This window comes from Heterocephalus glaber, unplaced genomic scaffold (genome assembly GCF_053883595.1).
Source record: "Heterocephalus glaber isolate CG9 unplaced genomic scaffold, H.glaber_assembly_v1.0 deba00000122, whole genome shotgun sequence".
In the NCBI taxonomy this organism is placed as follows: Eukaryota; Metazoa; Chordata; class Mammalia; order Rodentia; family Bathyergidae; genus Heterocephalus; species Heterocephalus glaber.
Genome location: NW_028258138.1, coordinates 45,193,913 through 45,217,293, shown reverse-complemented (window position 1 = coordinate 45,217,293; position 23,381 = coordinate 45,193,913). Strand labels below are relative to the sequence as shown.

The 23,381-nt window shown below is 32.1% G+C and overlaps 1 protein-coding gene across 1 annotated transcript in view; it reads right to left on the bottom strand.

The window, feature by feature from the left end:
- The window catches only part of Epha6 (EPH receptor A6), a 916,320-nt gene that overhangs the window by 739,953 nt on the left and 152,986 nt on the right, over positions 1 to 23,381 (bottom strand). The window contains 1 exon segment of the mRNA XM_021238833.2: positions 16,608 to 17,271. Coding sequence (XP_021094492.1) covers positions 16,608 to 17,271 — 664 coding nt within the window.

The window sequence follows — 23,381 nt, the reverse complement described above, 5'->3', positions numbered from 1 at the left end:
AAATCAAATATACAAAATCAGATATACAAAAAGTAAATATGAACAGCAGTGTTGCAAAATTGGCAAAAATTATTATTAAACCAGTTGCAATAGTTAAGAGCAATCAGTTCCAAGTTTTCCATACAAAAATGGGAAAATATTGTTATAAGACTTTGTGATACATAATTAAATTTAATTCTAATTAGTTACTATTATCTCTCTCTAGTGGACCCATATTATCTCTGGTCAATCCTCTATCTTTATTATGTCACCCATCACAGGAAGAAACACCTACTGGTACAATCAGCTATTTTAGGAAGACACAAATCCTCAATGCTTGTTTCATTCATCAATTTGGTATTTTCCTCTTGTACTCTGAGATTAATAAAACTGATTTTTTTCAGGAAGAATGAACAAAGTGTAAGTTATCTAAATGATGTATGTACATCAAGGAAAGGCAGCAACAGAAACTACTCTGAAATAGAAAGTAAATGGGCTGAATTTCTTTTAATGTTTTTAATTAAAAAATTTCACTTCCCACAGATCTTTATCTGCTATACAAGTTTTTCTGTTTTTATTGAAAAAAAATTCATCACTCCTATGAGCTTGGCAAACATAATAACACTCTCAGGCACTGGGAGAGACATCAGATCCCTGGGAAACTGTGTCTTCTAGAAGCAGGGCCACTTGTCCATCATGGTCCTTACCAGTGGAGTCTCCTCCTCTTCAGAGCCCTTTCCTTTCTGCACATGTTAATTTATCCTTCATCATTAGGGTGCTCATAACTATTCACAAATACAGCTTATTTAACTAATCCTAGCCATATATTCTTTTTAATATTAAAACTGGAGGTGGGGACAATCAATGGATATTTTTTCTTGCCTCTGTAATATTTTTAAATTTTCAAAGCATCTTTGTTTTTGCTACTGAAAGGATGATCCAGACAGATACTAATCATTTTTTTCTTGGATTCTTTGGGAAAAGAACACAGATGTATACAATTTTTCTAGGGAAAATTCCACTGCTGTTTCTAAGCCCTTTTAGTGACAGAGCTGGGAAAAAATCATTTCAAGGTTTACCTTTGCACAGATTTTTCCAATGCGGCATACATGTTTCTTCCTTTGCTTACACTGAAATGTTTCATCAACTACTATGACTTTTCTTAAAATATCTCTAATGTATGTTGCTTTCTCTTTTACCATGAGCAATTACTCCTAATTTTATTTCATAATTTTCTATTAAAAAGGATAGAAAATATAGATTGACATAATGATTTAGTAATTTTTTCTCCAATAATAAAAATAGTTAATAATCTAGTTTAACTTGCATATTCTTGGAAGGCTCATTAGATCTACCAATGACATCACTTTAATTAGAATTTAACACTTTCGTTCTGCTTGAAAATACAAAAATATAAATACATAAGATCTATATTTATATAAGTATATATATACATATATATATATATGTATATGTATATCCAACTTGGAAATGCTGACCATGTAGGAAGAGTCAAGCTCTCATAGAAAAATGAAGACTTAAAATGACATACTACTATTCAATGGCAATTAGTAAATAAGGAGGCACTGATTGTTATCATATTATGGAAAATTCTCTCAAAAGCACAGCCTTTTCCCTTAAGGGTTCTTACATATTTTGAGCTCAGCCCTTTGGAGTAATATTTATGTAAAGACATATTCCAAATATTGGATTCCCTTCAAAGTTTCACTATTCAATATATAAATTATCACTTTCTATGTTCTCTAACAAATCATTAAGTTGTGTAAGCATGCCTATCACCTAAATTATAAGTTCATAACCCCTTCCTATAGGTGACTGTGTACACACAAAAAAGAACCACATACAAAGAAAATGTGTTAAGTAATTGTTTTGTCCATTTCATCCAGTAAAATTTTGCCATATTTATCCCACACATACTGAAGAAAAGAAGGCAGGGAGGCAAAAAGGCAAATTTGAGCTTCTCTGTGTGATGAGAAAGATTTCAAATGGTGAGCAACATAAAGCTGATGATTTTTAGGAAGGAGATAGTTCCCACATTGAAATATGAAAAATTATTTTAGGATATAATGTCAAATATTTTACAAATTTTTAACTGTGATCAATTAGAAAATTATTTAATATCTATATCTTTATCTGTTAAAGGATGTCAGTAAAAGAATGGGAAAATATAATCACAACTCTACAGGAAAGTTTAATGAAGTAAACATTATAAAATCTTTATAAACATAATTATACAATGTTAATTGTCTAGTTTAAGTTTATTTCTTCAAGGGGCAAAAATAAAGGATATGGGAGTAGAGGACAGGGAAAAAGGAAATATAAAATATGTAAATGAAAAAATACAGTAATGTATTGCAAGTGAGTACTATGAAAATACATGCTAAAAATTTTAAAACAAAACAAATGCATACATAACATAAATAATTATTTTGGTTGGAAATAAAGGTCCTTATTTAGCCCCTAAGCAGACACTTCAACAATTTGGGAAAAATTTCAAAGAATGGCCATTTTAAACATATTTTATAATGTAACAAGCAAAATATATAAAAACATGACTTCCACGCAAGTGTCTGTGTCTCCATAAAAGTAATCAGAGAATTAATTAAATAGTATTAGATGAGTGTGGCATGTCTGTGTGCCCTGTTTTGCAAGGTCATGGTAATTAATAGTAATAAATAGCTTCCAAAAGCTAACAGATATGAAATCAGGGTTTACTAATCCTACATCATACATTAATAAAGACATTTATTGCTGAAATGTCAATCTAATCTGAAAGTGGGAAGAAAAAAACAGGAGCCTACTGGAAACTAGGTCTGTATCTCATATAAACTGTTTTCTTGAAATTTCTAAGTAAAAAGTAAGTTGAATTTTAATTATCATTTGCCTCTGTGCATCTTCAAAACATATAAAATATTAATTTACCAATTTTAATAAAATATCTTTTCAGTGTCTATAATTGCAAATAGTCAAGATATTATAAAATGAATTAGCTGTTACCAAAGAGAATTCTTGACAAAGGTAAATCAATAGAGACTGACACACCCCAAAGAGAAAATACATAAATCTCACAAACGTACATCTGGCTTTTACTAATATGATTTTTTTTTTTTTTTGGTACTGGGATCGAATTTGGGACTTTGCGCTTGCGAGGCAGGCAGTGGAACCACTGAGCTAAATCCCCAGCCCTGATCTTTCAGAATCTTGCAAGAGATCAAGATGCAATCCTTTTGAAATTATAATCCTTAAGGGCTTTACTAAATGTCTGAATAAAAGCAAGGCTACATTTTCAGGAAAATATTTCCACTGGAGGTTTTATTCTATGTTTAAGTGTAAAAGTGTCACACACTAGTAACTGGCTAAAAATAACAAATGTAACAACCTTATTTGTACTTCCAGACATACATTAATTTGCCTATAAACCAAATGTCTATACACATTATCTGTAAAGGACAGACAGTAAATATTTTAGGCTTTGTAGGCTTTTTGGTCTCCCATACAATTAATCAACTCTGCTATTATAGTTCAAAGTGGGAAAAGGAGTTTATAAATGAATGGGCTTGGCTGTGCTTCGAAAACCTTTATTTATGAAAGCAGAATAAAACTGGTAAACAGGGTATAGTCCATCAAACACAGTATAGGCTATAATTTGATACCCAAAATAATCTAGGAATTTTCTTTGATTGATCATAACCACATTTCGTATTTGAATGCCTTCTCTATCAAACAGATACCAAAAACTAATTTTGGATGTAAATTTAATTGATATTTACCAATGTTTCCTTTGTCTTTTATTTTTCAAAATTGGAACCTTTATCAGAGTTGTAAACTTCCATGGAAATGTTAATTTGTATTCTTCAAATGAGAAAGTTATCTTTTCCTTAGGCAATATTTTAATGCAACATTAAATTCAACACGGGAATTCTTTTGTCTCTAGATAACTCCTTGCACTGTACTAAAGAGAGGTACTTTCAATTATGAAGGTCACTCCTTTGGGTTTAGGAAAATGTGCAGGACTGTCTGTACATCCAAAGCATTATTACTCACCCATCTCGATCTTTCCTCTATAAAATCAAAATCATTACTTTAAATAATCTTTATATGCTCTCCATTCATTTTTTAATCTTTATTTTACCATACTTTAATTAACTCATGAATGTAGTAATGTAATCTATTTCCCTCTCCATACAGTAACATTGATAAATACTTCTCTAAAATATCTTCCCTTGAATACATTTTAATATCTGCCTGAGATATTATTCTTTTATGGTTCTTTCCCAATATCCTTCTGCATTTCTTTCCACTTATTATTTCACATACAATTTGAAGTCATTTCTAATGAGTTCAAAATGGCAAAACAATACAAATTTCAGAGTACTTTACAGTTCTAAATTAACATTTATAGTTTTAAATATCTTTGCACCCAATAACTCAGTATGTTTATTCTATTCTTCTTTGTATCACTCATAGAAACTTCTAAGTCACTGCAGTAGATACCATATTCTCATTCCCACTTGTAATAAAATAATGAAATAATGAAATGTAATGAAAACAATAATCTGTGATGAGCAAATAACTATTTTATTCGGTCAAATTTGTACTAAGAAAATATGTTAATGCCATGTACTGACAGTATGAGTAAATCCTTACTGAAATTATATGGTCATCTCAATAGAAGCAAGGGCCGGGGATTTAGCTCAGTGGTTTCGCTGCCTGCTGCACAAGCACAAGGACCCGAGTTCGATCCCCCGTACCAAAAAAAAAAGAGCATCTCAATAGAAGCAAGAGACCTTATAAAAAGCTGTCATGAATAAAAGCACTTACCTAAGCAATGGTATTATTTGCTATGTATTTTACAGAGTCATTTTTTTTTTTGGTACCAGAAATTGAACTCAGGACCTTGCATTTGTGAAGCAGGCACGGTGCCACTGAGCCAAATCCCTAGCCTTTACAGAATAATTTTGAAGACTTCATAGCAAGTTATAATATTTTATATGAATGGTAAGTTAGTTCACACTAATAATTATATGTGAATACATGTACATTCAATTAGACTTTTGAAAGAATAGGCTCTTGGTTATAGTGCAATTATTAAATTAAAAAAGAATTTTTGAAAAAGCTCTCATAATCTATGTTTATTGTATTTTTCAGAGTTTTACAGATTAAAATATTTTTATTTACTTCAATTAAAAACTATTAATCAACATGAAGTATATAAAGCGTACTTTATAAGACATAAAGACATAAAGTATATAGGCTAATTTATTGTAGTAGGATAAAAATAATCCATCCTGAATGGCCATTGAGCTTAATATATGAATATAAATAATACAAAATATAAGGATATTAGTCATTTTATGAAAAAATACCAAAAATACTATGAACCTTTTTAAAGAATTCTATCCAAGACAATGGCTGTTTATCTCTGTTCAATACAACAGTGTTTGCATCTTTCAAGAGATCATGGCTTTTCATAGCAGTCACTTTTAATACTCACAGAAAAGGGGAATAAATCTTGCTTTTTTTGGTCTGCTGTTGAAGATAAAACACAGCTTGTCTTTATGCCCCCAAAGTTACCATTAATTGTTGCTACTACATGCTTCTTTATATGGTGATAGTCCTGGAATAGAACAACTGGTGACTGGAAGTCTGCATTCCTTTAAATTTATCACTGCTCTATAGTTCCCTTAAAAACTGAGACTAACATTTCCAGCAATACTATATTATTTGAGATGCACATTAAAAGGTGTTTGTGCTAAGTTTTTACTAAAAATAATAACTGGTTATCAGTATTTATTTTTCATACAACTTTATAAGAGAAAACTACAGTCTTAATCACTTTCTTGTGGCTGGGATGAAACATTCCACCACAATTTAAAGAAAGAGGCTTATTTTGGTTCACAGTTTTAAAAGTTTCAGTTCGTGGGTGGCATGTTCACATGCAGAAACAGCATGGTAAGACCCTGGCAGAAGAAAGCTGCTTAAGCCATGGGGACCAGGAAGCAGAGACTGAAGAGAGGAACTTGGAAAGGAGACAGATACACCCCCCCATGTCATGCCTCCAGGGACCTACCTTTAACTAAGTCCCAACTCCTCACAGCACTCAGTCGCTAAACTCATGATCCACTCACCTTCCAAAAGCTCAGATTTTGAGCACATGAAATTTGGGTACATTCTAGATCTAAACCATAATAACAGCAAACTTTTTCCATTTACATTGTTACATGCCAAAAAAAAATCTAGTGTCAAAAGAAATTGGTTTTCATCTGATGGCCAATTTCTACAAACTTAAACTTTGCAGTACTTATTGATTATTTTTTGTTAGTACATGTTGGGAGTACATAATTTTTACATTCATCTTAAGGAGTAGGTACATGTTTTTAACATTTCCTAATTCTTTTTATTTTCCACCCCCTCCTTCTCCCTACTTCCTCCATCTCTGGACTCCCTTCCCATTTGCAAAGGATCTAGCCTTCTGTTTCCTATTGTCTATCTTGGCTTTTGTTTTGTAAAATTACTTTTACTTTAGGTTTCTCATAGAAGAAATGTTATGCAGTCTATTTAAATATACTTCAAATGAGTACAAATATCCTAAATATGCAACTAATTAAACTGTTGTTCATACTGAGTGCAATCATACTTCTGTATTCTATGATCATACTTCTGTAGTTTCAGTGCTAGTTCTGGATATAAAGTGAACGAACTTATAATGTGTAATCCACTTAAAGGCACATAATAATATTATTAGTTATCAATATTATGATATTTGGAATATTATTTAATCTGAATTACACAAAAATTTAATAAGTAAAATATGATATATTGTATTTTTTAAAAATGAAAGTATCTTGTTAAATGTCTTCTATCACATATTCAAATTCCTACAAAATTTCATAGCAAAAGATTTATTCTTAATGTTCTATGGTGCTATTTATGGGTTCTATATGAAAATAATCACAAGTTTGTCAAGATAGTTGAATTCTACTTCTGTAAAACAAAAATAAGTCTTACATTCATAAAAACAGCATTTTATGTTTAATTTGTCATATCGTCCATTTTTAAAATCTGATTTCACGGAAATTTACATATATCTTAGTTTCTTCCTGTTCTGACTATCTATACTGTGTGTAGCTTAATACTGTAGCTAATATGAAGAATCTTTACTGTACTGATTACATAATTTTAAAAAATATGATAATTCTTGATAAAACCTATATGTAACTTTCATGCTGAAAGTTTTTAAGAAACAGATTTATTCTCTATAGCTCTGTTTCTCCCTGTAGTCAATAGTACGGAAGGCAAGGAAAGGTAGTAATAGAAGTGTTAAATGCATGGTTCTATTTGTGCAGAAAAAAGTCCATTGAAACTAGCAGTACCTTGGTTTGTAATTTTAAAAATTTCTATATATCAAAGCTATGACATTTAGAATTTATCTCAGCTTTTCAATATATTTCAAGCATTAAAAATATTATCCAGACACGGTAGCCCATTCCAGTAATACCAGCACTCTGGAAAGCTGAGGCAAGAGGATTGCAGGTTTGAATCCAGATTGGGAAAACTGCCATTTTAAGGAGGCCTGTCTTAAAAAATGTAGTGGGCATTCGGTTCAGTGCTAAGGCCCTAGGTTCAATTCCCAGTAGTACACACACATACACATATACCTCACTAATGGTTACACTATTCAAGTGGAATATACCCATAACAAAGCTTAAAATATATGACATTAAGAGGTGGGAGGGGGCAGGTGACCATAATAGAAAGCTAGACAGATGGAAATCTATATAATAATATAATGGTAACATGATCGGTAAAACTTTAATCTGCAATTTCTGTGACAGTGGGCCAACAGTAAATAATGGTGTGTGTGTGTGTGTGTGTGTGTGTCTTTAGATTGTAACTTCACACAATTAACAAAATATTTCCAAAAACAGATAAACTCAGACAATAATTATCTTTGCTGCAAACTAAAAGGAAAGAAATAGAAAAGTGTATGACATTAGACCTTTCAAGATGGGAAGAGGTAATTTTTTCCTTCATCAGACAGAGATAAAACTATGAAAAAATACTTTAAGCACCAAAGATAGAGTAAGGCATTCTATTTAAAGAGACTCTGTCTTATGCTTCAGATCTATTCAATCTTTTAGGATGCTGTCAACTAGCTGCATTAAGTTAAAGGAGGTAAAGGAATAGTGAAGCAAATAGATAAATTAATAAATGGAATATACTTAAAGACTATGCAAAATAAAGAATTTGAAGTGTACACTTAGTGCATAGTTTCTGGCACAATGAATTGACAGAAAGATAAAAAGGATGCTATGATTTTAGGGACTTTTTTTGACCAATATATGATGAGTCTTAATTAATGGGCTGTAGTTATAAAATAGCCCTTGAACTTCCCAAATAGATGAGCAGTGTTTAAGCCACCAATATTACATCAGAAATGAGCATGGATGATAAAAGAAGCTCGCGGATATTGGGGCCAAGTGACACTGAGATGAGTCAGAGTGTATCACTGAAGTAGTGTTCAGGTCTGCTAGGGATCTTCACAATGCCTGCCTCAAAAGATTTCATCACCACCAAGAAGCAGTCAAAGCTGTGTGTTTCCATTATTTCCCATTCAATTATATATTTTCATTATGCCAATGCGTGTGTACAGTGCCATTCAATACATGCATACAGTGTTATGATGGATGACATTATGTTAGCTAGTATTTCCATATCCTCAAACTTTTAAAAATTTTTGGTTAACTGGCAATAATAGTACATATTTAGCTGGCACAGTGAGATATTTCAATATGTATATACAATGTAAACTGATCAAATAAGAGTAATGATCAATGTTTCCATCTCCTTATAATTACTTTATGCTTTAGACTTTGAGCTTTATTCTTCTAGCTATTCATAAAATTTATAATAGGTTTTTGTAAACTATTGTCACTGCACTGTGGTGTAAAACATACAGGTTATTACTTTCAATTGTGTTTGGATATCCATTATTTAACTTCCCTGTATCCTCCATACTGCCCCTCTCAGCCTCTCACAATCATTATTATGTACTTGGATCAATGTTTTCCTTGCAACATTCACATATGAGAGAGAACATGTGGTATTTGTCTTCCTGTGTCCGAATTACTTCACTTGATATAATGACCTCCAGCATTATTCTACTTTATTATCGGGAATTTTCTTTTTATGAATACCATTGTTTGTTTTCTGTTAGAAGTGGATCTCCTGACATTTACCTTATGAGATACCACATGACAAGAAGATGCATTTAAACCTAATACAGAAATCTTTACATTATCAGATACATGAAGATAAGTGTGTCCTTTCTGTGGGTAACGGTTCAGACTGTTTCTTAGATGACCAATTTTCCAGAATAAGTTGGATTTCTTCATCCATGATAGAGAACTGAGCCAGGAACAATATTCAATAGGATCCCAGCCAGGATGCTGGTATTCGCAGCCAGGTGTGGCCATGTAATTGTTCTCACTGTTGGTCTGTGATAGGACATATTCTTCTTGACTAAGAAGGGCATGTGCCTCCTACAGTCTCTGAGCTGGACACTGACAACTGCAAGGGTCCAGGGATGGTTATTTAGATAACTACAAGAAATCTGGATCACTGCATGAAGTGGAACTACCTGACTACCAGGAATAGTAACAGTAATTCTTTGGTAAATGTATTAGGCCTCTTAAGTGTTCTCTACTTAAGGCCTCAGGAAACCAGTTTGGGTATAACTGCAAAATCTGAAAATTAAAAGGAATATTTTTAAAGAAACATAAGAAAACAGAAAACAATAAAATATGAAATTCCCAGACAAGTTACCCTAGAAGTTACAATTTCAAGGCACATGATAGACATGGATGTTCAGAAATACAGCCAGCACACTAAATTATTTTAGACCTCAAATCAACTGAAATACATCTTGAAAACCCATAAGGAATAAAAATATTCATAAAAGAGACAAATAAATTGTAAAACAAAGTAGGCAGAACTGAAACAGTAACAAGTGAAAATGAAAAAAGGATTGACTAAAAGTAAAGGTTAAACTATCTCAATAGATAAGGTCATAAACTCCATGAGCAAAAGTGAAAATCCACATCCTATAAATTAGTGTTGAGGTTGAAACAGTCAAAAAAAATTTTTGTTTTAATCTATTTTAAAAACTGACAAAGAATAAACTATATTCAACTTTACTGTCTTGCTTGGAATGAATATTTTTTTATTTCTAGACTCGTTCAAACATCTTGATTTCATATTCTCCTTAAACCAGATGAAAGTGTGGAACTGCTTCATGAAAAAGCAGCTTTGTTTGGAATAGAAGGTTATATTGCAAGAGTTTATGTTTATGTGTGAGAACCTTTCTGATGTGAAAATACTATTTGGGACAATAAGTCTGCTCTTTTTTTTTTTCTGATTCCATTTCACCTTTCAGCTTTTCATTGTATCCTCAAGCCCCTTTATTTAATCCCAACAAATCCTGGTATCTCAAATTTTTTTATGTTCTCTGCTTCCACAATCATCTATGATAACATGATTAGACAGAAGATCATAAACTCAGAGCATAAGTGTTTCTGAACTGCAGCACAGGACTGTGCTGTGAAGTCTTAATATCAACACTCTCTGGGAGATAAAATCGATAGCTTAATCACTGAAGGCCTTGTACATCCCTTTTCACCTCTGTGAACAATAACACAGTGGTCCAAGGACTCTCAACATCCTTTCCTGCTGAATTTTAAAGCAGCACTAGAGGTAAAATGAATAACAAAAACATGTTTCTAGAAAAAGAAAAAAAAATGTAATGTTTTTGAACTTTAATTTCTCTCATGTATTTTAAAATTATATCATGCAATACTTTATAGGCTTAACAAAAGCATCCTTGCAGAATGTATATATTCCCACCAGGTCTAAAATTTTAAACTGAAAAAAATATCTCTGCCCGGTGCATGGCTGTAACCCCAGCATTCAGGAGGCTGAGGCAGGATCATGGCTGCGAGTTTGAGGGCAGTCTAGGCTACATGGTGAGTTCAAGGCCAGGCTGAACTACATAGCAAGACCCTGTCTCAAAAACAAAACAAACAACTAACATCTCTAACTTCAAATGCTACTTCTTTAACGAGATTTATCCTAAGTTAATGTTCAAGAGAAGCTTATTAGGGATTTATGTCACTTCTTAAACTCCTAACTGAGGTCAGACGGCTGAAAAAAATTGCATTTGATTTTCCGTGTTATTTCCCATTATTTCTTACATATTATTAAAAATAGATAAAATGAAGGATTATTTGACGTACATTAGTACTCTACAAATTAACATAATTTTAAAAATTCAAACCCTTAGAAAAACTGATGTTAAGTAGAATAAATTAGAACAATTATAATGTATTTATAACATCAATATGCTCGGCATAATAGTTTCAATAAAGAACCGATAAAATAAAATTAGAGTACTTAGGAAAAATAAGTTGAAATTTAAACCAAGATTAAAATACTGCTTATTATGTATACAATAGAATAACCTAAATTATTTACATTTGGTTTTAAATTTGCTTAAACTCTTAACATAATGTTTTTCTCTACTTTTGATGGATATAGTAGGAATAAGAGAGCTTCTTTCTTTTCTGCCTCCAGAATTTGTGTATTGGTATTCTTAACAATATTATAAAGAAATAAATCACAAATTCAACTATCAGTAACACAACTATTATGATGCAATATAATCAACTAAGTATAAGTAAATAAATATCTTCTATAGCTAAGGATAGAAATGGATTTATTCTATTTTAAGCCACCTTATTATGTCTTTGTCATATACCAGAATGAGTTCTCAAATTTGTTCAAGCAAATTATGAGAATCTCCAAAGCCTCATTGTAATTTTTTTAATTCATCATTTCTAAGAGCAAAGTTCCACATAAACCTATATATTGTTCCATCATTTGCAGCAGCCTACATTTCAGAATGGCTATGACAATCCAATTTGAAAACCGCTCAGGTCAAACTAGAGAAAATAGACATACGGAAAATAGAGTATAATTAATGAGTAACTTAGAGTTCCTCTGCTTTGGTTTTACTAAAAAGGAAAAATTAAAGTATCAAAGTAAGGACATGGATGCTTGGAATGAAGAAATATAAGAGTAAGAACAAGAAAGGGAGAGAAAAGTGGAGAATAGAGAAAAAGGGGAGGAAAAACACACAAAGTCCAAAGGCAAAAATATTTAGGTGTCAGTTTTAATATTAGTCACTCCTGTGTGACTCTAGAAAAGTAAATTTTGTTCTCAGGAATTTTCTGAATTCATAAAATGATGGATAAAGTATATTCTAAAACCTTCCAGAGAAGCAAAAGAGAATTCCACATAGGCATACCAGTAGTTCCAGCTTTACTCAGCAGACCCTGATTTCAGTACCTTATGATTGCCTGTCAGTCAGATTCTCATCCTTTATTGCACATGTGATTTTTTAAATATACCTTTGATCTGACAGTTCTGGTGAAAGGGACACATAAATAATTAGTAAACTGCAGCACAGAGAAGAGAGGAACTAATTGTGAAAACCTAGATATATGATATTTGAGCTAGACCTTGAAGGGTGAATGAAATTCCATCACAGAAAAAAGAAGATGAAAGAGACATCAAGCAGCCAGACAAAATATGAAAAAAGCAATATATATGAAAAGCACATGGATTGTTCTAAAGTGTTAAAAATAGGACAGCAAATAGAATTTTCCAAGGTTAGGAAAAGTACAACACAGGCCAAGTTGTGAAGTTTCTTGAATGCTATGGAGAATAACCACTTTTAATAGACATACTAGAAAAAATGCTAGCATAATTTCCAAAAATGAAGCACACTAAAATTGTTATTAAGACTTAGTGAGAAAATTTGAGGCTTCAGATATTGCAGAACCAGCATTTTATATGAGTGAAGCTATTTTAGAAATCCAGCTCTGTTAAACTTCCAAATAACTGTAGTTGCCTAAGTGATCATCCAATGAAACCAGCCCAGATTTTCTAATTGCAGAATTGTAAGCAAATGATTATAACAGGACATAGGGTGCTGCTATAACAACAGCAACAAAAAACCTAAAATCAGTGGCATCAGCTTTGAGGCTAAACAGATTTTGGAGGCTGGAAAAGTAGCAAGGAGAATGGGAGTAGAGCCTGGAATATAATAAAGTACTATTGAAGATAATGAAAGATCAATAACCCACGTTATATAATGAAAATAAATGGTAATAATACTGCCTGTAATAACCTGAAATTTTAAATAGCATTTCTTAATACAGTTGATCACATTAAGAATGTTTCCAGACAGCTGTTGAAACTAGCAACTGGCACACAGGTAATTCTTATAAACAAGGACAGTGACTCAAATGGCAGAGCGCAGAATCTGGCAAAGAAGCCAGGAGCTAAAGAGAGCCAAACCCAAGGAGGACAAGTGGGCTTTAGTCAGAGAACACTCCTTGCTCCTGTGGCACAGAATCATGACAACAGTTAGGCGAATTTCAGTGCAAGAGTGGGCCAATGATTGCTACATTCTCTACCTTTTACAATGGGAGAGTTCAGTCTTATTTCTATTGTAGGTGTGGAAAACAAAAACTGATTTACTTAATTTTTAGTGTTTGGAGTCAACAGAGGCTTTAGCTAAGAAGCTGAATTCATGTATGGAATTGATTTCAATAATGCTGTTTTGAATCTCAACATGATGCCACAATGGTAGAGCATATGTGGTTTTGAGAATGAAGGAGGGACATTACTTGAGGTAGAGATGGGAGGAATTCAGCAAGGTGACTTCCCATATAGCATTCCAGTAGCTGCCTTCCCTCAATATACTTCCAAGTATCCCCTTACTTGTGTAGCCCCTCATTTCCTCATTTCACATGCATGAAGAGGTGAAAATTCTCCCATAATCCTTCCATTCCCTTTTCTTCTGTACTGTGGAAAGGTTTAGGCCAGATTCATAAAGTATGAGAGATCACATTGAGAAAGATCTTGGAAATGAGAAATCATCTTGAATATCCCACTTCCAGTCAAGCATCCAGTAGAATTCAGCTTCATGTGTAACTTGTTTATTCTACATTAAATAGGACTACCTCTGAGAAAAAAATAAATCATTGTAGTTTTTATCTAGTTAATTTTGTGTTGCTTTATCTAATGATAATACACAAATGAAATATATGTGTCATTATATTTATCTCTACCACCTATCAAAGTGATTAAGAAAAAGTAGTCACAGGGCCAGGAATGTAGCTCAGTGGTTCTGGCGCCTGCCTTGCAAATGCAAGGTCCCAAGTTTGATCCCCAGTACCAAAAAAAGAAGAAGAAAAAGTAGTTGCAGAAATATCAAATATCAACAGTTTATATTATTTTAACAGACTAGAGCAGAAGAAAAATGATATGTAGATACTCTGTTTTCTTTTCCCATTGTGTGTAGTCATATCACTGCTTCAGGTATGGTTTACTCCTCTAAGTTTAATTTGACATTTAGTTTTGTGTTGTTCAGAGAGTAGACTGTGAGATAACTTGTTGATAAGCACCAATATTTTTTCATCAAAAGGAAAATATTATAATGGAGAAAATAAAAGTGCATATAAAACATCAAGAACACACACATACATACTTTAAAATGGTATAAAATGCCTATCTTTAAAAACAAGGTCTCTGTATCCACTCAGACTTTTTCTTTACAAAGAACAATTTGTTTTATTTGATTGGAATCATACACACATGTTTTATAGGTACTTTATCATAATTATTATCAATACTTTATGGATAAGGTAACTGATTTCAGTATTAGTAAGCCACGGATATAAAATTCAAGCTTAATTCCTCCAGTTTCTGTTGTGCGCTACAAGAAGATGATGAATATTTGTGCTGTGCCCACTCCCTCATGTTCCTGTATCCAGACAAATAATAACAGTAATAAAACATAAAGACAGACAAGTAGAAGCTCTAGATAAATTGCTACTGCTTATGATTTGTCCAAATTCATCTTTGTAAAACAACTGAAGAAATTTTAAAGCATAAAAAACACAAGAAGAAATTTCACACCTCAAGCACATTAAAGAAAACCTAGTTACCATGGTAGGTTGATTTAATCCTGTGGTCAATGCCATAAAAATGCAAATATTTGGTAATAACAAATCATATAAATCATTAGATTATTGACCTATTCTCTAAACTTTTTAAAAAATTGTAATTAATGTTTATAATATCTACTTAATTTAAAATGTGGCAAAACTGCATGGTTGCTAGGTATATTTTTTCCCTCTTATTGTCTTCCCAATTTTACTATTTATATATATAAAGTTTTGTTATTGAATTTCTATAAATATTTTATAATACTAAGATCATTCATGCTTTATTTTTCTCCATTATAAATCCTTTTATAGGTGAATAAAACTTTTAGATTTGATCTTTATTGATAAATGTAAAATAAACATTTTCCTGATTAAATAGTAGAACACTGGTTCATATTTTCTAAATTACATACTACAGACTTCTCATATTAATTTTAAAATTCTCCAAATACCAAACATGATAATCACTGAAAGCAATAGTGAACTTTTCAAAAGTAGAGAACCCAAGTGTTTTATAAACAGATAAAAACTTCAAAAATTCAGCCTATAATACTCATAACCATTATATGCATACAAGTTTTTTCTTATTTTTCTCATCTTTTTAAACTAATATGAATACAGTATCACAGAAAAGTTAATAAATTCATTATGCTGAGATAGGAAAATACTCTAATTTATTACTGAGAAGTAAATCTTCCAGGTTTGTTACTATTTACCAAAATAATGAGTCTTGATTTCAAATATAAGTCCTGATTTCAAATATAATGTAATAGATTGTAAAGATAGCTATATGAAATTTTTAATTTAAATATTCATTAGATTAATAAACTCTAAAAGGGTTATTAATGTAAAAAGGGAAATATTTCATCTTGAAAATTACTGGTATTTCATTGTCAAAACAATGTGAAAAGTATAGTTCTAAACTTAACCAGCATTATATGATGCTAATATGTCCTGATAACTAGCTCTTACCAAATGCTGTTAATAAACTTAAAAGCTAATGGGTTATATAGTAGAAAATTGTTCTCAATAACAGCAAAGTATAAATAAAGCTCTGATAAGTTCTACATTAAAACACTACCCATGTAACATCTGTGTAAAATAGCCTAAAAGTTTTTAATATAAAACATTTATGAATTCCTCATGAGGAATTTAGCTTAAAATACTATGCATTTATTTTAGTTTGACATGAACAAAAGAATTATTTTGTAACTTTGTTCCTAATCCGACAAGACCAACATCAGACAAATCTCTATTTTGAATTTCCACTACTTTTTGCTACTGTTGATGTTTCTTTTCCCCATAAAAATGGAGGATACAGAAATTTATAGTGGTTTACTCCTTTACTGAAAACAATACGAGAAATTTTTCCCAACAGGAAAAAAAAGTCAGACATTTTCTTATAGTTATTAGGAATTTTCTTTCACAATTAATTATAAGGTACTTCATTCTATGCTTATTTGAAAATTCTTGTAGAACACATTTACTTTTTAAAAATCATGAATATGCAAGATAAGTTATGTGTTTCTTTCTTACCATGACAAGAACCCTCAATTTCTTCATATCCTGTACTACAGATGCACCTTCCAAGTGGAACCAGCCAATCTCCATCAGCTCCACAATATAGTTTAGGAGTATCACGCTCTTCAGCACTCTTCACACAAGATCCCTTTACTTCAACCAAAGAGGAAGAATCAACCCTTGGTATAGTATCAGGAAACATGGCCAAGTTTCGAACAGTGAAGGGGCACTTTTTGTAGAAAACACGGACTGAAACCAGGGCAATGCATGCCCCAATATCTTGAAAAGCAAGATAAAAGCCTTTTCTTTCTATAGGTCCCACTTCACGAATTTCAGTGTTGAGTTTGAGGATGCGATCACCCAAATCCATCTGAGTAAAACTCTCATCAGCAGCAATTGTGTCAATCTTTGAATACTGGCTTGGCTTGAATTTAATTCCATGGGACTCATCTGATTCCATATAATACAGGTTAAATGTTTCTTTGCAAGTTCCCAAGACCCATGGGATGCTGTTACAGTCTCTCAGTGTGAACTTCATTTCCACATAAATTTTCTGGGCTGCATCACGAGAGATCCAGTTTGTACGAAGCCAGTTGTTTTGATTTGGTTCCATCACATTGCAAACCTGGTATGTATGAATGGGCCTGTTGTGTTCATCCATTTCAGTGATGGCATCCCACTACAAAAAGGGAAAACATTAAGTGACTATAAAATGTCAATTATTAAACCGAAATGACTATTTTCCAATGTTAAAAAAAGTAAAAGTGAATTAAAAGGATACAAATGAAGCTATTCAAAACAAGAATTCAGTAGCATTTAAACCATGGAGACTTCACTTGAGAATATGTTTCTGGAACAGACTGTCCAGAGTCATACCTTCATACACATTAATTGCCTGACCAAGTAAAACTTAATTTATTACCTCTAATTTCCTCAATTGTAAAATGGAGCTGATAATATTACCTGTTTCACTGGATTTCTGTAAGACAAATTATTTGAGTATATGCAAAGATGTTAAGATAGTTCCTGGGATACTAAAATTACATAAAGTACTGTCTATTGTCTGATCAAACAACAGAACTCATGACACATGGATTCTAGTTTTCTTACCTCTACTCATATCCAAAATGCCACAAATTGAGGCAGGTTTACAGGGACTCAATTAAGTATTTCATGGCTATTATAGAGAAAATAAGAAAATATTTTATTTCTTAAATTTTTTCAAGAAATATTTATCAGACATTATTCTGGACATGAGAACACATCAGCTAACTAGCGGAATAAAAATGTTCTGGAGATTACGCTATGGTGGAGAGACAATAGAAAGTATAAATGGGTAAAGTGACTAATATGACAGAAAGTATGATGGGAGAAAAAACTAGTTGTAGAGATAAAGAAGAAGAGGGATACAGTTTTAAATAGAGTACCTAGAGAAGGCCTTGCTGAGGAAAAGGTACTCAGAAGTATCTTAATTAGAGTTCAAAGAGGAAGCAGTAAGAGTGAATAGCCCGAGAACGGAGCTATGGGTATATTTTAGGAACAGCCACACTGGACACTGGAAGCACATGGGGTGATATGGATAATGAAAAGGAACAAAGAAGAAGATGTTATAAGCACTTTAAACACTTTGGCCTTTATTATTCTGGGGTAGGTGTCTGAATGACCTTCTTTCCTGTGTGCCACCTAGAAATATCTTGCCATAGGAAAAACTTGTTTACCCTTTTTCAAAGAAATTATTAAAAATGGATGCACCTTGAAATTATGTTAAGTAAATCAGACACACAACCTTAAATATCACATGGTTTCTCACATAAAAAGCCAATATACAAATTAAGTAGGAAATAGAAGACAGATAACACAAAAAAGAGAGAAAAAATTTGTTATCCAGCATGAACAATTTATCAAAAAGCATACCTTGATTTAGTATAATTGTCTTCTGTGTTTTATATGTTTTTTGCCTATTAGTCTTGTTAATCTGTATATATGACAACTTTATAATGACTTATAAGATAAATGAATCTGATGATGGCAAAATAAGAGGAGGTTGGGAGGAAGAGGAAAAAGAAAAGAATTGAGATGTGCTATGTACATGTATCAATTCTTACAATGAATGTAACCATTATGTACTGTAAAAATGAAGTAATAAAAATTAAAAATTAGAAAAAGAAATTATTAAAAACATTTGAGTACCTTGAAATCAATTGATACTACCAGTATTTATACATCTCACATTGCATATTTCTATATTTTAAATTTATATGGTACTTGTATTATAATTGTATAGCTATAATTGAAATTTATCAATAAATGAAAAACAGTTCTGGAATCATTGCAGCCTTTTAGGGAGAATGTGCTAGTCATCAGAGTTGATCATTTCTATTAGAGTATACTAGAAATGATAAACCATTTCCTCCAGTACACAAGTGTTTTCTTTCTTGATACCATACATCAGTGATTTATAATAAGATAATTTAACACATTCTGTTTGTAGTTTCTCATTTTAATTGGTTTTAGAAAGTCATTTAATCAAAGCTGGTTGAATTTCAATTAGTATAGTTTCCAACAGAATGGCCACTTTTTTCAGTATATAAGACTATGATGACACTAAGTGTTTTTAATTATCTCCTGTAAATTTCTACAAATAATTTTATTTTCTACCAAGCAGATTTAAATGCAATCTCTTCTAAAAATTTCATTTGTAAGTATCAGAGAATATATTCCAGAAAAATTAGTTCCTTTAAAATTGAGGATATAATTTTACAACATATACTCACTATTAATCAGGGGTGCTCCAATAATCTCATGAGACTTATATAAAATTACTCATCTAAATTCCTTTTACCCTAGAATATCACAGGTATTATGTTATTCTTATACTTCAAGTTAAGAACAAACCAGTTATTTCATAGTTTAACCTTCAGACTAATCATTTGAAATTGAACCATGAGCCAAGATAATAAGAAATATTATACTTAATAATAAAATTAATAATGAAATCCTCAGCATTTCTCAGGAAAATCTCTAAAGCACTCATCTAATGATTACTCTTATTTTGGATAAATTTCTAATCAGAATTGATTGTTTCTCAGAGAATGAATGTAATTATTTTCATTACTACATCTACTTTCATATCAGAGTAAAAATCTATATTACTAAAAATTCAGTTTGAATAATTACATTTTAATATTTTGAGACTAAGTTTTCATGTTAATAAAAAGTATTGAAATGGTTAAAAAGCAACTCTCTAAAATATGAGATTCATGTATTTGAAATGTGAAAAACTCTTATTTGGAAAAATAATTTATATAATTATTACATTTAATAAAAATAATTTGGTTTGGGAAATGTTTTAAAAAAGAGGATAGTCAAGAATGAAAACAAATGAAAAATATGAATCTTTGCAAAAACACTACATAAGAATACTTAAAATGGTGTATCCTTTTCCACATTGTGATGTGTGATGAAGAGTAGTATTTCTTTTGCTCTCATTTATTTAAAAAAATGTGGGAGAACTTGTTAGTCATCACAGTTGATCATTTTTATTATACTATACTGGAAAAGATAAACCATGCACCAAACCAGTCAAAACAGATCAACCTCTAAATCTCATCTTAACCAAAAAGAGAAAATAATTTATATTAGATTAGATTCTCTAAAATAAGAATATAAATTCAAGACTGGTATAAATGTAATAGGCTATGAAATTCACTACAAAATATAACTTCAGTAGATGTAGAAATATCACAAATCTTAGACATAATGCTGCATTTTAAAGCACTGAATATATATTTATATACTTATATGAATGTTTCATTATAATTTTCAAGTATTAAAAGAAATAGGGCCTCTAAATATTGGAGCCCCAAAGTAAGAATGAGTCTGGGGACTCACACCTAATATATCTAAATTTTAAAAAATAATAAATCATTTTAAAATACAACTTGAAATATATTTTGTTTTTTCACTTTGCAAAGATAACCTCATAAGAACCTGGGAGGCCAAATTGATTTTAAATGCCTGAACTCCTTAGAATTGTAAAGGAACATGTGGTGTGCACCACAGAGAACCAGCTCCTAACCTCAGTCAATGCCACTTCCATTCCATTCGCTGACTCTATTTCTATCCTATACTAATAGAGGCTTCCCATGTGTACATGTATGAGCATTCCAGTCCTCATATACAAGTGTGTCCCTCCTTAGTTACAAACAACTGCCAACTTTGGTCTTCCCCTCAAGCTGAGTACACAAGCTCCACAGTAAATCCAGTGGAGCATCGATCCCAGAACGAAGCCATGGGGCTCCTGAAAGTAGACATCAGCCCATATGAAGGAGCAATTCTGGAATCTTGAATATCTGATACTACAGTACAGAAAGAAAGTACAGGATTTAACTGGCAAACACCCTTACTCTTACCCTGTAACCAGAGGAAATAGTGGGCAAGACCATCTAAAGCTCTGGCTTAGACTATGATCTTCTCTTTCTGGGTCTAAAGATGGTCATCATGATTAAAAATTCACTTGGGAATATAAATACTACAATTACTCTCTTTTTCAAATTTATATATTAATTGGTACATTTTAGGTATATAATACATTTACATTTATCATTGGGTGTTTGTACCTGAACATGATGTATCTTAGTTCTTATTTTTTTCCTCATTAGCTATGCACCCTTCACCCCCACCACCCTTCCTTATTTACATAGACTTTGTTTCCATTTATAATTACTTTCTTAATAAAAAAGAGTTCAATATAAAAACTTATGTTCTACTTCATTAGTGTATGGTTAACATAAGCATTTGCATCAAAAACCTTTTTTTAAAAAATTCTTTTATTGGTACATTTTAGGTATACAACACAATTACATTTCTCATTGGGAACTTGTACCTTTACATGATGCAGCTTGGTTCTTATTTTTTCCCCATTCCTAGCCCTCCCTTCACCCCCTCCACCCTTCCCTATTTACAGAGACTTTATTTCCATTTTTTTCCATTTCTCATCATTTTTCCTTTCCATTCTTTCCTTTCCCCTGCCCCTCCCACTACCCCTACCCCTTTGGACCTTTTCTTCCTATTTTGCATTATCGATTATTCATTCTAATCATTGGTACCTTTATACAATATAATGACATTCATCGTTGGAAATTTGCACCTTTACATAATCTCTCTTCGTTCTTATTTTTCACCCTTGCCCAGCCCTCCCTTCAACCCCTCCATTCCTCCCTATTTACAAAGATTTTGTTCCTATTTTTCCATTTTGTCATATTAATTCCATATCTTTCTTTCCTTTCCCCTACCCCTCTCACTTCCTTCCCCTTTGCCCCTTTTCTTCCTATTTCACATTACCTATTATACATTTTAGTCCTTATTTACACTTTCAGTTTCTCACACCAGAGAAAATATTCAGTATTTATACATGTGTGTCCTATTTATTCCACTTAAGAGTATTGCCTCAATGTGCATCCATTTAGCTATAAATGTCTCTAATTTCTCATTTTTTATGGATGAGTAGTACTCCATTTTATAAAAAAACCCACATTTTCTTTGTCCAGGCTCCAGTTGATGGGCATTTGAGGTGTTTCCAAGTTTTAGCTATCACAAACTATGCTGGTATGAACATGGGTGCACATATATCACCATGGTATGATTCTTTTAATTCTTTGGGGAAGATCCCCAGCAGTGGAATAGCTGGGTCAAATGGGACTTCCAGTCCTAGTTCTTTGAGGTATTTCCATACTGATTTCCACAATGGTTGCACCAGTCTACACTCACAAAAACCTTTGTGATTTATAAAATATATTGTGAATCCTACAGATCACATGTCAATAAGCAATCAACAATATCAATTTATAGCATATGTTAAGTCCCATAAAAGAAATGGAGAAAGAAGACACAAGGTTTGGTCTCAATGAACTTATAATAATAATTTTAAGTTAATAAATTATGAAGATATAATTGATACCACAGTTTTGAATACAAGTAACAGTGAAATAATGGATGTGATAAATATTACAAGTGTTCAAGTGACAACAACATTCATGAATTGGCATGGTTTGGAAGGCTTGGCAATGAAGGAGACACTTGACTTGAACCTTAAAGAATTAAAAAGATGTAGTAAGGCAGAGAGAGAAAGTAGAAATTCAGGCATAAAACTAAGCTATTTGTGTACACTTTTAGGCAATGTTAGCCCTCTACCACATATATCCAGTGGATTTAATTTTCAACTTAAATACAAATATTAAATTAAATAACTAAATGCAGAAATTACGGATAAAATTATGTATCAAACTTGCCACAGATTCTAAGTTGGTTCTTTATGTCAGCTGCCTTGCTTTGGTATATGTGCTGCCAAAGCAAGCACTGGCCACTTTGCTTTGGATTCAGGCACTGAACCCAAAATATCCCAACTTCTCAACCTCATGTTTGCCTTTTTTTAAAAAAAAATATCTTTTATGCAAGACTTAAAATAACATACCATTTGCTATAACTCATATCTGGAATGTCCCCCCAAAGACTCCAGACAACTGGAGTTAAACTGTTAAAGTCCCCAGGCAACTGGGAGGTGGTAGAACACTAAAAAGGTGGAACCAAGTGGGAAGGAAGTTAGATCACTGGGTGCATGTCCTTGAAAGGGATACTGGAGGCTGGAGCTCCTCTTGCTTTCTCTTTGCTTCTTAGCTGCCATGAGCTGAGCAGGTCCTCCACCCTAAAGTATCATGATTTACTATGCTGCCACAGGGCCAAATGTGACAGGCTCAAGTGACCATTTAACTGAAAACTCTGCAACTGTGA